The sequence below is a fragment of the Gymnogyps californianus genome, chromosome 1, assembly GCF_018139145.2.
Source record: "Gymnogyps californianus isolate 813 chromosome 1, ASM1813914v2, whole genome shotgun sequence".
Taxonomy (NCBI): Eukaryota; Metazoa; Chordata; class Aves; order Accipitriformes; family Cathartidae; genus Gymnogyps; species Gymnogyps californianus.
Window position 1 is genome coordinate 131,729,050 of NC_059471.1, and position 18,566 is coordinate 131,747,615.

Here is an 18,566-nt window from a genome sequence, read left to right on the forward strand (position 1 = left end):
TGGCATGCAAGTAATTACAAATGAACTATTCATTCTTAGCTTTTATAGCCCTCTACAGGAACATGACCAAAGAGTGAGTTTTAAGAGCGGCTATCACTGCATAGTTATTGTCTTTTCCATTGCTAAAAGAGCTTGTCCTTTATTTACACTATTTTAAAGCATGTTATACCAACAGGCAAACCTATTTCCAATCAGACTTAGAGTAGAGGAAACAAAATTGCAGTGAAGTCAGTTTCCCCTTCCTTTTCTCCTCTTCGGGTGCAGCGTGGTACCAAGATGCAGCAATAAATTGGGCTAACTGTCATTTGCCACTCAAGAAAATGTTTACTACAAGCCTGGTAAACAGAAACTGCACAAGGATTACAATCTGCACTGCAGCGAGCAGTGGCAATACCCAATATGTGACAATGCTTTAAAATTCAAGAAAAAAAGATTTTTTTTTTTTTCCAGGCTGTGTAGAGACCAGTGAGCTGTCACAACCACTTATGAATAAGCAGCTCATCTCCTGGCAACAAACTGAAATCTCATCTTCATTGGACAGGACGTACACAATGCTGTTATCTCTTCCAAGATTTTAAACCTCTGAAAACTTAATTTAGATAAGCCCCTTCATAGGTACAGTCAAGACTTCTCTGATACCAGTTCACAAAATACATTGTCTTGCTTAAAGATCTATACTTTATGTATTTAGGTCAGTTGTTGGGATATCCATTGGCATACATAACATAATTTTACTAAGGAGTCTTCCTGAACAGAAGAGATGCTTCCTGTCAAGTTTCCTGGAAAGGATTAGTTTATCTGTTAATAGAGTACCAGGTACTTAACAGCCCTTGCTCTCTATTTTAAATGACAGATTTCAGGCTGGATTTATCCATGCGAATTATATTATCTTGCCCAGAAAGATATGTCATTTTGATGGTGTTTATAAAGATGAGAAAGACAATCATGTAAAGGAACTGCTTTATATCTAAGGCTGGTAAAGGTAAACACAGTAAATCATTAATCTTTTTTTATATTGCAAACACCATAAATAACTTTGTTCAACAAAAATAAAACAATAAGCTATCCTTTTTATTGTATTAATAAATCAGCAGCAGACAAGAACACTTTGTCATAATGGTGTAAGTGTCCTCCTGCCACTATCACACAACAGCCATTAGAATAGTATTCACTTTGTTTTCCTTTTTGATGCCGTTTCTCAAGCACAGCCACATATGCTGCACAACAACTGACCCTCTATCCACCTCCAGGCTTCTGTCATTCCATGCATTATTGCTAGCAGGAATATTTTATTTGCCACCACCAGTCACACCAGGAGTTTTAATGATTTGTGAAGCTCTACTTCATGAAAAAAAGCAAGCACTCAACAGGTAGCTTGTGCACTCTCTCCACAGACAAATGCTGTTCATACCAGATAAGATGCTTAGTTACTCTAAAGGCAAGATGGGGTTACTCCTGCACACCTTACGAATCTCTTTATGGACTGCTAATAAATGAGTTCTAGGCAAAGCATGTAAGTATCACTTACTAATCCTAATTCTCAGTGACTTGCTTTACAAATCAGAACATACACAAAAACTGGAAACAACCCCTGAATCCTGCTGCAAACAGCTACAGCTGAACTTTTGTGGGGAGGAACCCAAAAGCCATGAACTCGATGTTTGGTTTTATTACAGACCGCCTATAAGACACTAGTCAAGAGAGCTAAATCTGAGTTTTCAGAGACCACCACTAGCTACGGCATTCCTTTTTCTGCTCTCTCTTGCTTCAGAAAATGTGCTGAATTTTCAGAAGCTTTAAAGGAGTCTAATTTGTAAATGAGGGCCATAAGCTCTCAGAGTGCTAATTGCTGAGAAAAGGTACAGTCATACTTCTGTTCACTGAAGCACCCCAAATCCAGTGAATACCTCCAGTATTTTTATCCTTAAGTCTATCCACTACGCAATTATTGATGTCTGAAATTAGCACAACACATACTCTTACAAGAATACTGTAAACCTTCATGAATGAACATTCACGGGACACATACTTAGTATCATTTTACAGAAAAGATTAAGAATAAAAGGTTCATCCTGGGTGTGTATAAAGATAGGTGTTAGACACACACACACCTGACAAGTCTCCTGCACAGAAGGTATGAGTGATGACTAGCTCTTCCCCTGTGGTCTCCCCTTTGGCTGGGTTTGCATTTCATGCATTTGCAGGACAGAGCAATACTTCCTAAGCACCCTGTGACCTACCATCTCAGATCTGGAACAGAGGAGTGGCTGTGGCCCTGTTACACAGTCAGCACACACGCTTCTTTGGGGGAAACCCATAGTCAAAACAACAACCTTAGAAGATGCATTCTAGAGCCTGTGACACAATTAAAAAAACCCACAGAGCAAGCATATCAAAACAAGCAATAATTTCTTGAGGATCGGGGGGGAAAAAAAAAAAAAGGGCTTACCCACTGAAACAAGCATTAAAGAAGAAATACTACAAAAACATGTAAATAAAGCCCTCATCTATACAGAAAGACAGAATTAAGTTATGCCAAACATCAACTACAAAAAGTGATGTCACATTTAAAAATCATTCAAATCAAAATTTCAGTTAAATATGTTCTCAACTGCCCTGAGTTATTCAGGTTGAAAGAAACGAGCTTCCCAAAGGCAAAGCTCAGAAAGACAGGGAAAACCCACACATTTAAAGGATCCATCTTAATTTCAATAAAATCTAGGTACCTGAAAGAAAGTCTGCAGTGAAACAAAAGAAATCCATGTAACACCATGTTCCTCTGACTCTCTTAGTCTGGGTTAACTACATCTCTTCAGCCTCCTGACAATGATCTGCATTTTGCATCCTGCCTTCTCCTACCTGGAGACATGGATGCTCCAAGCAAGCACCTGGATATGCTTGCTCCAGGTACTTCCTCTCAACGTTACAGGATTTTGTTTCAAGCTCTCAGTATACACAGGATCTCGCTCAACTCCTAACACACACACACAGACAAGAGAGCAGAAAATAAAGCATGCTGGGAACACACACGGGAAACATCAAAAGGCTTAACCAAGGCTGAAAGTTTATGAAGGTACTACAAATGGAAATAAGATGTATTAGTGAAAGTCTAATACCAAAGGACTTCATCTTCCAATTCACACAGCCATGGGAAGGAGGAAGGAGTCACTACAAGAAAAAGCTGCTATTTGAAGGAGTTTACCAACCCCCCAGGTGACACCAAGCCCCAGAAGGTGTCCATGGCAATGAGGGCTTGCCACGATGGTGAGCCATGCAGTGTCACAGATAAGGATGGGCCTGTAGCCATGGGGAAGGGGCAGACTTGGCACACAGAAGGCAGGAGATTCCTTCCTCGGGTAGATGCAGGTAACTAACGATCAGCTGATGGGGCACATTTCTGCTTGGCTAGGACTTGCTATCTAACAAGTAAGTATGCCTAGTCACTCTGCAAAGACAGAAACTTTCTTGAAGCAAGGAATGAGTAAGAAGAGATCCCACAGCACGGAGAATACCTCGAAGATAGTGGCACTGCCTCTTCTGCTCCTGCTGCTCTTACTTCTTGTGCACATGCTGACTCAGCAAATTGGACTCAAAGTTACCCCAGCGATTACTGCTTCCAAGTCCCTTCTCACTGGGGATGCTTCCTGAAGAGCAGGGATAGCCAACCTTGCTGGTTCTAGCCCCATCAGAAATTCACCTTCTCAGCTTTATGTTGTCTTCCTTCCTTCTTTGGTGAGGACAATGGTGACAGCAGGGCCCTCATCACTAGAATTGCCTCAGAGAGAAAGGGCAACTGCAACTTCTTTGAGAGCTCCAGGTTCCAGGGAATAAATGGTACTCAAGGATTATTAACCCTCGGGAGATGCCACAGTATCCAGAGACAGTGGACATGCCTATGATTGGGATCACTGTGAAGAGATTACTATTCCTGTAGATTTGCTCAAAAATTTGGACTTTACCTATCTGTTCTTCAAGAAGCTGGACAGACATTTGGCATGTAATATGAGTATCACATTCATTCTAGCAGTGGGTATAGTCACCACTGGAGGCTATTGGACAGGAGCCATAGAGGAGAAACGACAGCAATTCATCAAATACAACTGTAAAAAAACCAGAAGATTTTGAACATACAGCAATCAACTCTGGTATCCGCTTCATTTGCGAAAACATAGCAACATTGTTCTTTATCTTGCTTATGCTTTATTGCTCCCATGATCATTTAGTGTGTTTAATTACAGGATTATTCTGCATATATGCACCACTTGGGCTCTACAGCTGGCTGTCTCCTTCCTTGAACAAACTCCCATTTGGAGAGCAGAAAGTTCATTTACAGTGTCTTCACAAAGGCTTGGAAGTGAAGAAACTGCTCCTAGCAGGGTTCAGCATCTTCACTGCTGTCTTTTGGATGGTCTTCAGAAATGAGGAACAATGGGCCTGGATCCTGCAAGATGCTCTAGGAATCTCCATCTGCCTTTACAAGCTCAAAGAAGTTCAAATAGCCAATATGAAGAACTGCAGCTTGTTTCTGCTGGCATTGTTGGTCTATGATGTCTTGTTTGTACTTACTGCTCCTTCACTAACCAGGTGTGGGAACAGCATAATGGAAATTACAGCTCTCGGACCACTTGATTCAGCACACCACGAGAAAACCCCATTGTTACTGAAGATTCCAGTGTGGTACCCTACATCAGGTTCTGACAGACCTTTTACTGTCCTAGGCCTCGAGGACACTGTAATTCCTGTCTCCTGGTAGCCTACTCTCACAGATTTGACATTCAGGCGCACTTATCGTGGATCTATTTTGTAACTTCTACTGCAGCTTATAGCTGCGGTCTGTTGGCAAGCTTTACTGTTTCAGCATTAACACAGAAAGATCAGCCAGCTCTTTTCTACTTGGTGCCATTCATTCTTCCTGCTTGCCTGGTTGTTGCTTTTTTGCACCAGGAGTTGAGAGTGTTTTGGACAGGCAGTGATTTTACAAAGCAGCCCTCCTGTCCTCCCTCAGAAATCAGTATCAGCTACCCTGATGCCCAAAAAGACCCAGATCCACAAATGTGACAGAGAAGTGGAAGAACATATAATCAACCATACACCCAATAAAGACCAATTAGATAATGTGTTGAAACAAGAATTTACCAATACGAACACACACAGTGAAGAGAAAACCTCATGTTAACCAGAGAAAAAGCAAGCACCAAACATGACTGATGTTGAACAAAATCTTAAATCAGAGAACTGGATAGACACCATGGGAGATGAAAGAATTCCAGAGCTATACAATATGGCTGATTTCCAGGTAACAGAGGAACCTCCCTGGAAAGAGACTTTAAAAGACTGTATGAACAGACAGCTCCATTCTAATAATAAAAGTGTAACCTGCAATAGCTTCCTTTTTTTGTGAAATGCAAGTGCTTTATCTTGTTCTGATCTCTGTGTATACATGATACTCTTTCATTAAGCATTTCTATCCTGATGCTATTACATACAATAGAGCAATATAAAGATATTTTATTTTATTAGTGTTGGATAAGAAGTTAAAGATAATTATAAAGAACACAAAACATCCTTATACAGTAAGTCTAGGGAATTAACTTGTAATAAACATAAAGGAACCTACTGTTCCAGGGAAAATGCTAAATAATGCCTTGATAGGCATCATTGAAAACTATAAAAAAAACATGGATTCATAACTAAATACAAAAAATTATATTTGTGCCAGGATGATGCATAAGAGAAAACAAATCTCCTAATGCAGCCATAAAAAAAAATACTTTGTTGCTTGTTTGGTTTGGGATTGGGGGGGGGGGGGCAGGGGCAGCATGTTGGTTGGTTTGTTTTTGTTAATTCATGTAAGGCTGATTTTCATCCTAAACTGTCATACTCAATGTTTACTCCAAAGTAGGCATATGGAACATTTCATTTCTACTCCTTTCTGTTAGATTATCAACTGTATCAGTCTTCCCCCCAAGCATAATGAAGACCATGTCTAGTTCCTATAGAAGTTAAAGGATTGTTGCAGGGATTACTGAGAAACAGTCTGGCTCAATTTAGATAAGAAGTCACTATGTATTTTACCACCAGTATGTTAATTTGGCCTGTTAACTCCATTTGACAGATGGAAAAGAGGAAGCATAGTGGTGCCGGTGAACTCAGGAGGTGGAAAACTTGTAGTTCACACACCTTAACTACAAGATCATGCTTCCTTTTTGATCAAAATGCAAAATGTAAAAATTTTATCCATTCTATCATAACCTGAGGCAGAAAAAAGGGGTGTCTAGTTCTCACAGTATTGCTCCCAGCCACTGTCTACTAAGCAACTCTCCTAAACCCTGTACCTTCAAAAACATTTAATTAGTAACTCCTGATTGAGTATAGGCACAATGAATTTTAGACTTTCTATTTAGAGATTTAGGTACTTAGAGACTACACCTATTAATGTACAGCTTAATAAGGAATAATGATGAGTGAAGTAAACACTTTGTATCACTTGCTCGTGGAAACTGGGAAGAAACCTCTGCCATATAGCAAAATACAAGAGAGCTTGCCTGGACGTACAGCACTCCCAGGAGATCTCACGCTTTTTTCTTCTGCTTTTTATCAAGTTTCTTTTTCTTTCTTTGGTTTGACAGTATAATTTCAAAAAAATTCCAGTATACAGTATACCCCACTTGTACTGGGGTCCCCAGTACTGTATCCAGCTCTGGGGTCACCAGTACAAGAAAGGCATGGACCTGTTAGAGTGGGCCCAGAGGACGGCCACAAAAACGATCAGAGGGCTGAAACACCTCTTCTACGAGGAAAGGCTGAGAGAGTTGGGGTTGTTCAGCGTGGAGAAGAGAAGACTCTGGGGAAACCTTATAGTTGCCTTTCAATATATAAAGTGGGCTTATAAGAAAGATGGAGAGACTTTTTACCATGGCCTGTAGTGACAGGAGAAGGGGCAATGATTTTAAAACTGAAAGAGGGTAGGTTTAGACTGGAAGTAAGGAAAGGGGGTTTTCTGGTTGGTTTTTTTGTTTGTTTGGGGGGTTTTTTTTGGTTTTTTGTTTGTTTGTTTTTTTACGATGAGGGTGGTGAGACACTGGAACAGGTTGCCCAGAGAAGTTGTGGATGCACCATCCCTGGAAGTGTTCAAAGTCAGGTCAGATGGGGCTTTGACCAACCTGATGTATTGAAAGATGTCCCTGTCCATAGCAGGGGAGTTGGACTAGATCTTTAAAGGTCCCTTCCAACTCAAACCATTCTATGATTCTATGTTCCACTATTTTAGCATATATTCATTATTTATTTCAATAATGTACTTTGGAGAAAAGCCACAGGCTCAAAGCTTCAAAAAACCCCCAAGAATCTCAAAAGCAATGACAGATTGGGACCTCATTCCTACGTAGGAGCCAAGACAAAGAAGGCACACTCTTAGATCTGATAATACACCAGGCAGACACCAGATGGCCTGTCCACGATCAGCCAGGAAAAACTTATTGTGCAGAGGATTTAAACAAGGGCCTCCCAGATTGCAGACCTACTACCCCTGCGACCAGATAAGCCTCAGTGTTGTTTCAACTTGACAAGACAGAAACAGAATGCATGGGCAGATTTTCCACTGTGTCAACTTTTACAGGCGTATCTTGATTTTCTTCTATTCCAAAGGCATTCTGACATGGAAAAATGGAGAAAGATGGTGATTTTCCCCAAATCAGAAGAACTGCCTGTTAGAGAAACAATTTTGTCTCTTTACATCAACAGAAAGGTACAGTGAGGCGAGACAACCAAGACATTCGGCCAGAGGGACATGAAAACGCATCCTCCTCAAACTTTAGCTTACATGTTCATCACTCAATGAAGTCCAGCAGAAATTCCCACACATAAAAGGCTGAGCTGTTAAAAAATTCACAGGTGTCATGTTTCACAAAGAAAGACCTGTGACTCAACACTGGACAGGACAAGCCTACAGCATTTTAAGTCAAGTTGTCAGTTGCTAAAAAAAAGCAGCTTTTTTTTGTTGTAAAGAAGATATATTTCATTATTCCCTCATCCACTGCAGTAAGAGGGAACTCTTAATGAAAGAGGGGACAGCAATACCTACAGTCTTAATATGAAAGGTTTAAAATTTTACCATCAACTGTAACCAGCATCATTAAAACCATGATCACAGTTGATGCTCCTCTAAGTAATACCAGTAACATGACAGCTAAAATATAGCATGGAGACCACAGTCATGCCACTAGACATGCTAAATAATTTTTAAAAACTAACATGTTTCTAATAAGAGCATTAAAGAGGACAATTTCATCTAAATTAATAGCCAGCTGTACTTAAAAACTATGATCAATACCTACCATTGTGACTCATAATCAGATAAAATCCTATCAAGCACAATTACCCTCTCCATACAAAGGGCAAAAGCATATAGATAAACCATGCTGACTATCAAATTCTCCAAATGTGGCCACTTAAAAATGACTGAACTTCCACAGCTGATGCTGAGTCTTGAACACTGTCTTGTATGGCTGGCACTATAGCATCTTTAACAGCACTAAGTGATAGGAGTCAAAATGAAGTAAGAATGGCTTTTATAACTGTCACCAAACAGCAGTAACTCTTGTTGCGGACCTAAGCAGAATTTATATACATTAAAAGAGGAAAACCAGAATTTATTCCAAGCAGCTTGTTCATTGTATTGGGCCTATTTTTCAACACATCAAACACGACATGCAAAAGTATGGAAATTATTATGAAAACCTTCTAAATCAGTATCTAGCAACAGTCTTACAGAAGTAGAGGCTTGGAGGAAGAGAGATGGGGATTGGAATATCAACGTGTGGGAAGGAAATATGAGCAAGTAAATGATAGCTTGATGAACAAAGGAAGGATACCTACCAGTAGATAGAGACTCCCTTAGAGGCATAAGCCCATGTGCATGTTCACAACCTGATCAGGCAAAACATCCAAACAGTTGGGATCAGGCTTGCCTGTCTTAGCAGTGGCTAAGTGTCTCCTCACATGTCTGAATGCAGTAAAAAAAAGAAGTTAAGCATGCCCCAATCCTGAGCTAAGGAATACCTTCCCTTCTTGGGAACAGAAGAGAGAAGACCAGATTGGAAATCACATCTCAAACAAACCTGTTTCCAACTCCAAGGAGTTCTCAGAGGCAGGTGTCTCTCTCCTGGGCTTAATTACTGAAAAGCCTCAAGTTCCCTTGCTTGTCTTATCCACACTGACAAACTGCAGAGAAACCATCCGACTTGGCAAATGAAGTAGTCTCTCAGGTACCAGAAGCAGTCCTATCTGCCACACTATTTTGAAAGACATGCAGTCTGAACACTTTTTTTAGGAGCTCTTCTTTTGGCAAATAAAGATAATACATATGAACACTTGACAGGAATAATCTTCTACCACAAGTCATAAAGCATTTAAAGTCCATTGGAGAGACTGATGCCATAAAAATATTTTTAAAAACAAAAGAGTCAGCCCAGTGGCCAAAATTTAGGAAAGACAGAGGGTAAAAGCTTTCTAAGAAGGAAAGAAAGAAAATGTGCTGATGAAAACTCTTTAAGCAAAGGAGCTTGTTCTGACTGTACCAAGCAGTTAGAAGCAACCGAAAGGAAAAGGAATACTCAGCTTTACAAATGAAGGCAAAGCATGTGTTTCGGCAGTGTTTGGCTGCACCCATCTGCATATTGGGGCAAAAAAGTTCTTGTTAAGGGGCTTGTGCACAGGTGTGGTATTGATCTATACAAACAATCCAGCTACTGATGCGTGATCTTTGTTCTTTCTCTGAGGTTTTTCATATTCACGGTGGATGACTCCAAGGAGCATGCTCCTGAGTAAGTCATCCAGAGACAGGATTAATGTTCCTAGCTGAAAAGATGATGTGGGACTGCTCTACTCAATGCTTGAAGGCTTCAGTGATCACATAGTACTTAATGTGATCTGAGCTCCAAGCAACAGAAATACAGATTTCTGGAAAGGAAGCATCCTTCAACATGCTGCCGAGGTCACTTGCACTACAGTAGGAACTACCATGATTACTCCTAACAGCTCCAGCTTAGCTACCTCAGCTGCTCTTTGGCACAAGTTGAAAAGCACATGTAGCTCAGACTGCTCTCCATGAAACTTCTTTACTGTAGAAATAAAAAAACCAAGCACTTTTCCTTGCTTATGTCTGACAGCAAAAGAAAGCTTCTGTTCTGGGCACCTTCAAAAGAAAACTGGTAGGTTAATAATGCTGACCTAGATGAAATTCAGAAGCTGCCTCAAGTTAATATTTGGGTTGATCATTCAGTGATTTTTATGCCTTCTTTTCTTAGGTCAAAAGTGTAAACTAACAGGGCTTGAATTTCACCACTACTCTAACACAAGTGATAGCTGCCACAAAGGCTGTCTTCCTGATGAGGTGCCACAGCAACCAATTTAAAAGGCTGACTTGTAACACTGGGGAATAGGATCACTCCCTGAGGGGAAAATCCTTACCGAGCTGTGAGGAAACTCTGGTGGAAGACCTAAGCCTAGCAGATTCTGGAGGCAGAGAAAGACCTAAGCCTAGCAGATTCTGGAGGCAGAGAAAGGCTCTGCCACGATGCAAGGTCAGCTCTTCAGTTGCTACAAAGGAAAAAGAGGGGCAAAATTATATGCTTCTCCTTTCCTTTGGGCCTTCTATAACAGACCATGTGAATCACTGTAGCAGAAAGTACTGCTTGCAGCTGATCCTTCTGCAGGCACGGGGCTTGGAGAGTGTGGACAGTGGAGAAAGTGAAGCAGTAGTACTTGATGAAAAATAAACTAGCAATTTCTTTCAAGATATACACTGGATTTTTGCTTTGCCACTAAGCTCTTCTTCCAAAGAGAAGACACTCCTACAAGAGAAAATTCACAGATCCCAGGATGATGCCAAAGACCTAAAGAGCCAACAAATACGGGGTTTTCTCCTGGTTATTTTTAGGGCTGAGGGCTTAAAATCCCTGAGAACTTGTTGATACCTACGTGGTGCTCCCCTAAACAAAGGAAGAAGATACATATGAACACCTGAAAGTGTATCAAACCTTAGGCCATGAAATATGGCTGGAAGCCTAGTGTTTTAGGTAGCTGGCTACAGAAGGGCCACGAAAAATAAAGGATAAAAACAAACAAATCAAAGACATAGATCAAAAGACAGGTGATAGCTGATAAGACATGAGAAGAGCTATGACTTAATCTGTAGGTTGGGTCACGCTCCAGCCTTGTTAAAGTATGTGAAGTAAGAGGTCACAGCTAGACCAAAGAAGTCCATGGTTGCAAGTCTTTGGGTATATGCATCCTTCCAATCTAAGCGTGTCTTTGCATAAGCACTCAGAAGTATAAGTCTCCGATCTTATTTTAATAGAAGTTTCAAAAGTGGGATGAAATTGGCTTGATATTTCTCAGTTTGTCACTGAGAAAATAAGACAACTGTGTAGTGCTTTTGTGAAGCAAACCTACAGCCTTGCAGAACAAGTGACAAAACTATTATTTTTACCTTCATGGAGTTACAGAATATCAAAACAAGTTATTGTTGGCATAAGAAGTTAGTGACTTGACATTTCAGGCTGATGTTTACTTGAGTGGATATCTTTTGAAAACATCTTGGTAAAAGAAGCATTTCAAAGCTTTAACAAAGGGTCCTAAATTGGCCAAGACCTCCACAGAAACAAGCTTTAAAGATTCCATACTCTAAGAATTTGGTTACTTTAGACAATTCACTGCTGTAAAATTAGTTTGCGAACTACTGAGATACCAAGATTCTAGAAAATTCATATGCAACATTTACTAGAATACATTAAATTTCACAGATTCCTTCCAGTCTCCTTACCTCTTGTCCTGAAAGGTAGTATGCTGCTAGAAGACCGCCAATGAAGCGAATATTGACCTCAAAAACAGACACTTCAGAATTCTAGAACAGAAAGAAAAAGTAAATAATTAACCAACTCCCTAATCAAAGACAAAAAAGAATCATCAAGGCAGCAGCAAGTACATACCCTAAACCAATCTGCATGCAAAGGTTTGTACTGTTTCAGTGTCTAAATCCATACTGAAATTCCTGTGCACGTCTTCATGACACCAAGTGGTAATTCTAGTTACAGCTTCAACTGATTTTTAAAAATCAAATTCCTTTTTCTCCTGCTCTTTAATCATATTATCACTACAAAGTGCAATTAAAGTTGTTTGGGGATGGTGGGAAAGAAGGCAAGGACTGTACATTTCTGTAATTCAGCATCTTCTCTCTTACGTTTAAGCATAACACCAAATCTTCTGGGTTTACAGGATAAAGTAGAACAATAATTAGAGAATTCCTGTAATGTGCTTTCTTAACCTGAATTACTAATGTGCAATCTCAAAATCAGAGCTCCATTTTAACATAGTCTCTGTCTAGGAATAGCCTTTATGTATTTAATGTTATGACAAGTACTGCAAGACCACTGAGAAACTCAAGAGAATAAACCATTTTACTGCCTTCCTCCACACTAATATCCTTGGGCTAAATTCACCAGTATCTTTTGACTCATTTAACCCACTGAAAAATTAAGAGGAACTAGATAGTTTTAACATCCTTCTGCCTCCCTCTGCGCCCCATTCACTCCTTTGCTTGCATACACCCCATCTGTCTCCCCCATGAACTTCTCTTCATTCAACCCATTAGACACAGAAATGTAGTTTTATTTAAAGATTTGAGATAAGGGAGACTTTTCCTTTTATCCAGAAAAGTCACTACCATGTACACTGTACAAGTTGACCCACCTATTAGCACACAGCTGAAATGATATTTATAGGTATGTCTTTCCTTTCACACTATTTCTATGGCACCGGCGGTTGTATCATGCATTTTGCTTGTATCCAAAATAAGTGTGTTTTGCACATATTACTTATTTCAGAAAGATTATATGAATACTTTAAAGATTTCCTCAAATAGCACTGATGATTAAAAGTCTAAAGTTTGAAATACTGCCACATATAGGTTTTTAGTAAAAGAGGTTTTTTTATTCACATACAGGTGATAAAAGAAAAAATCAACAATGCAGCATATGATTCCACTTAATACCTATTAAAGTCATGAATCATACAAGCAATGGTACAGTGTAGAGTGAAACCAAGGATTTCTATTTCCCAGTAAAAGAATCCAAGTGGAACAAATTTATGTATTTATTTATAAGCTTCAAACCACATAAGGAAATTACTCATCTGGTATATATGTAAGACAACTCACTAACCTTCAGAAATGTTTTTTGATACATAGGAAGCTGTAATTGAACCCCAGTGGGTCATGTAAATTTCTTCCACCCAAACCCTAGATTAATTCTGCAAATTTATATTGAGATTGCCTCAGATCAGACAAAAGTTACAGAAGTAAATTCACCCTCATAATGGTACCATTATGTCTACACTGACTCCAATATATTTAGGGTCTTCAGTTTTAGACTGAATAATTATCTGGCACTAACTAAAAAGGCACAGTAGAATTTCTTTAATGTTTGCTAGACAGTCAATGTATAAAACAAAAGGAAAAAACCAAACAAATAATTTCTGAAGTGTAGGATATAATATAAAAACAACAGTAAGCATCTGCTCAGTTCTGACTGTATACCTACATTTCATTTTGTGCATTACTGAATGAAAAATTGTTTTTGGAATCATAGGGCAAGGCCAAGGATTGAAATACAAATTCCATCACAGAGTCTGTGACAGTCCCAAAATTAGTAATAAGAACACTAATCAATAAGGATAAAATAGAGCCATTGCTTCCATTTAACGCTTCCAAACTCTGCACACACAAAGAACATCAGATGCTGTATGACCAACTGGGAAATTCTTGTGAAAGATTCAGAACCTGTAGGCAAACTAAGACAATTCAAGTGGCATTCTTCATGTTAAAATATCTTAAGGACATGAAAGAAGAGATTGTATTGTTAAGTAATTTATACACTGTCATTTGGGGGGAAATTGTCTTTCACAGCTCAGTTATTTCCAAATACTATCAGGTAGGAAAGCCTCATCTTTCTGCCTTCATTTCTGAGGCCCTGTTGGTTCTCACTGACCACTCTCCCTTTCTTCCATTATCCAACTATAATTTGTACTTTGAAAATACAATATATAGATGTAGCTTTACTTATAAATAAAGTGTGAAAGGCTTGGGGTTCGGGGTTCGGTTGGTTTGGTTTTTTTTTTTCAAAATAAAGTTACAAACACAGAGAACTTCACTAAAGCTTACATCTGATACTTTGAATCATCAGCTTTTTAAGTTCCAGCTGAAAGACCTCTTCTGTCTGCACCCCCCCAAGGAACACTGTGAAAAGGACTAGAGAAATATTAGGGCAAGTTCTACTCACCACACTGAAATCAAGATTTTTGTCAATCCACTCCTGTCCTTCTCTGAATTCATCGTGAAGCCCCATGATATAAAGAGTATCCAATGCATCTACTATGGTAGCACCCATTTGTGAGTTTCCTACATGCAAAAAGAAGGATTTCTATTACAAGTTATTATTTTGTTACTTTTCTTAAACATCACAATCATGAGAAAGTAACCCAAGCAGTAGCAAAGCAAAGTTACTACAAAGATGACAGCACAAAGAATAATCAAAATGAGCAAGGAATTAGCAGCTACATAATAGGATCACACTTCTCTTTCAAAGCATCACTCCTCTGACACAGTTTGGCTTCTGGGGAGAAAAGACGACTAAAGATAGAAAAAACTGTTCTCAACTGCTTTCCTAACCTGAACATGAGCAACTGTACTTTGACACAAAAAAAGGACAGAAAGACATTCAGCTTCAAAAAGCTATTAGGAATTCTAGGACAGAAGTGTTAAAAAAAGCATATGCAAGATAAAGCAATCGGTACTTGCAGTAATGCTTTGCATTTCCCAACATTTACTACTGAAACGTTCCAAGTTTTGCAATTATGGAGCCTACCTAGTTACTGAAAGCATGGACTGATGAGCAGGGATACCCTGGCTTGGCTTGACCGATAAAGCTGCAGCCCCAAGATGTTCACCTCACTGCCTGCAGGGACCCACACTGCGAGCTGCTAATGGATTCCTCAATTGTCACCATTGAAAGTGAAGCATTTAAAGCCAAATAAAAATCAATGGTGCTTTACCCTAAAATGCCATTCACTTGAAACAGCAGCAATTTAGAGTTGATTGATGAGCGACTCATCGGTTTGTACAAGAGAGACAGGATGAAGAGGTGGTGAGCCATTGCTCATGTTAGCCTTGACCTCCTTAGGCCATCCCAACCTAAGCCGTTGCCCTTTGTAGGCAGAGGTCTTTGTTTCTAGAGGAAAGCAAAAATTACCATGGCTTTATTTTCATGGAGTGTATAACACTTCCTACGCACTAAGTAGCCGCATTTCACTGTTCATACCAGTATTCTATAAAACAGTACAATAACTATATGATTAGCAATTTAATGACAGTAGTCTCCTAACAAGTTAAGCCAATTTTATTTTTTTTTTAATGTGCTTTTCATCCATAATGGAATCTCTACAGCGCAGTGCTCCTGCTTGGTTCTTTCTATTCATTCATTTCTGATTTTTACATGTTTAGAGATTTTTTTTTTTCCCCTCAAGCATAACAATAACTGAATGAAGCCATCACCCCCATTGTATTTCTTTTACTCACCTAAATGACTGATACTTACATGCAAGCTTAACTCCACTTTCAGGGATTTCTTTCCCCGAACAATAAAAATTAAACACAACAGTCTCTATGACAAAGTAATCACCAACTAATTTTTTCTTAAAAAATACTTGTGCATCTGTTTTAATTAATTTAAACTAGATACAGAAAGTCTAAAGTCGGCGGTGTTTGTTAAGAATATTCAAGTACAGATCAGGACACACTACCTTTCACAAGATTAACTAAAAGACACATCCTTTGACAAATTGGCCACCAGGCATACCTATAACTCTCAGGAAATGAATTCACCATGGTGCATAAGTACTGTAAAGTTTAACACCTTCAGCCAAATGACAAATTCCATTGCTTGTGCTGAAGTGGAGGTTGCTTTGAGTAGAGCTATAGCATGCACTTAACTTCACACCTTTTCATAAGCATAATGTGACAGTTATCTAATTTATCACTTCAAAAATATGCAAATCAGACCATGACACAAGGACTAACTTCAGTATTAGCTGACAAGGTATTTTTGACAAAGTTGGAATGTGTTATACTGCTATGGCACTCAATTTCAGTTCCTTTATTTAAATCACATTGATAAAATTTTCAAATACACAAGCTGTTTGAACAAATAGGGATACATAGCCTTGGGAAATCCTGAAAGCTCCTCTTGTAAAAGGTTTTTATTTTTTGAAACTATTAACTTAAACACAGTGATAGCCACATTGGTAAGCTCTCATATTCTACAATTGGCATGGGGTGAGGAGAATACATTGCACAGGAATGGATTGGTGTGTCGTCGGCCCCCCCATCCCAGGAAAAAAGTTCAGACACCACTGTACAATCATCCACAGTTTTCTAGATCTCAGAAGTACATTCAAGTGTCCACAAGGGGCAACAGCAATATGTTGGGCACAAGAATATTGGCTTTCCAGCCCTCCAGAAAATATCTTCAAAAATACAAATTTAAACCACCTTTTTCATGGAGTTCTCTGCACAGAACCATGAAAGAAGGGCCATGGAAATGCAAAAGCCCATGATTATTTTTGCCATCTCACGAATCCAATAGATGCATCCAGACAGAGATTGAGAGCGGAAAGGCCAGAATTGCTGGAAGAGCTCTCTCCAGAATTGACAAAAAATGTCCATGGTTTCCTAATGCATCCCATAGTGACTGAACAATACAACTTCACCAAATGCAGACAAGAAATTTGCTTTCATCCTCACAGTGTTCAGAGTGAGCCCTCAACCCCATATATAGAAATCTCACCTAAACCAGTAGTACCCAATAGGGATTGACTGACAACCTGTTTCACACAAGATCCTCCAGCGTTGTTTGCAGCCACAGAAATAAATGCAGTTCAACAGAGCAAAAGACACTTGCTCAGCATTTTTTGCCCCTAAGAGTCCATTAAAGGTACACATTCATACTCTAAGCTTTTGTCTGGGCCACACTCCAATAGTTTGTTCAAGCTCTCCCTCCTGCTGCCTTTTTGTCCCTTTCTCTCATCTTTTTGTCTATCTTTCCTAGACCCACAAATGTCCAACAAAACATTACTGAGCAAAGCCCCTTCTGCTCACACATGCCTCTTCCCTGAGCAGTGATGGGAGCCTGTTTCTGAGATGCAGATCAGTATGGTTATAGTTTCTAGACTTCATGTGAGAGCTCAACTATTTCTTACCATGGTCTCCTAAGGATAGCATTTATATCCCAACCCATAATAAATTATTCGTTTTTCTTCCTTCTTATTCATAAGTAGGCTATTTCAACCAGATTTGGTTTATTTTTCCTTTTTCTTCTTAAACATATGGTAACTAATCCTAACTGCACACCAGCACTTCTTCCTTGAGGAAGACTCAGAAGAACAATCTTTGTTTTTTTAAATCTTTTTGGCTGAACACATTTCCAAAAGGTCAGGAGATGACAAGTCAATATTTTGCAACAGATTGTCTACCCACTCTTCTTCCTTTAGTGTCAATCAGGCAGCACAAAGCAAGCTAATTTCCTCCTCCTGGGCATTGAGGGGGAAGAGTCCAAAATGCAGAGCTTATACCCAGAAGTCTTGTGCTTATAAGAATAGAGGGCAGAGCTGGACATAAGGCAACACAGAGGACAATACACTTAACATAACACCTTGGCCACCCCATGTTGCAAGATAGGTACAACTTACAAGCATTTGTGGGCTACATTAGGTTGGGTTAGAGAATAAAATTAGTTAATTGCTCTCAGCTTCTTTCTTGGAGGACTACATGGAGAGGATGTCATTCTTAATTTGTTCCTAAATAACAGCTTCTGCTGAATTCTTCTGTATCTGCTGAGGTCCCCAACCTAACCAGAACAGGCAGTGATGTTGTCATAGCTGTCTTCCTCCATCTTAAAATGCACTGCACTACCAGCAAGGCATCAGCTGAAATCTACAGCAGGCAGAAACAGCAAGTGTTCAAAGATCACTGGCCTGCATTAGAGTCACATGTGGTGCTACAGGGAAAACAGACTACAATGGATAGGCAGCTGTACTTCCCCCTCCTGATGTTGATACAAACCATTCAGTCTAAAGTCACAAAGAAATAATTTTCCATTCATAATAGAGTATGTTTTTTTCCTTTCATAACCATGCTAAGATCCATAAATTTTGCCTTAAAGGACAAGAGGGTAGTCTTCCTGGACTGCAGAAAGTGTCATTTGAAGAGTTATAAAGTAACTCTAAACAATGAGATAACAGTTTAGAGGAGTATACGCCGCTTACTACCACCTCAACCAGTCTGACCTATTATTGCTCCAGATACAGAGAGAGCAGATGTCTCATTGTGGTGAAAAAGGCTATAAAACAATTAATAGAAAATAGCACTTCTCCTAGCTGAAGGCACTCCTCCCAGGGTCTGCCTCTGTTCAATACAAAGGCTTGGTTGGTCATGTTGCATAAGATAATAACTGATT

At 39.3% G+C, this 18,566-nt stretch overlaps 1 protein-coding gene across 3 annotated transcripts in view; it reads right to left on the reverse strand.

Moving 5' to 3' along the window:
- MAN1A2 (mannosidase alpha class 1A member 2) overlaps nucleotides 1–18,566 on the reverse strand; it is a 148,862-nt gene that overhangs the window by 70,184 nt on the left and 60,112 nt on the right. For all 3 annotated transcript variants that reach the window (XM_050893951.1, XM_050893958.1, XM_050893964.1), the window contains exons 4-5: nucleotides 14,337–14,455; nucleotides 11,825–11,905 (exon numbers count right to left, since the gene is read on the reverse strand). In XM_050893951.1, coding sequence (XP_050749908.1) covers nucleotides 11,825–11,905; nucleotides 14,337–14,455 — 200 coding nt within the window. The remainder of the gene's footprint in view (nucleotides 1–11,824; nucleotides 11,906–14,336; nucleotides 14,456–18,566) is intronic.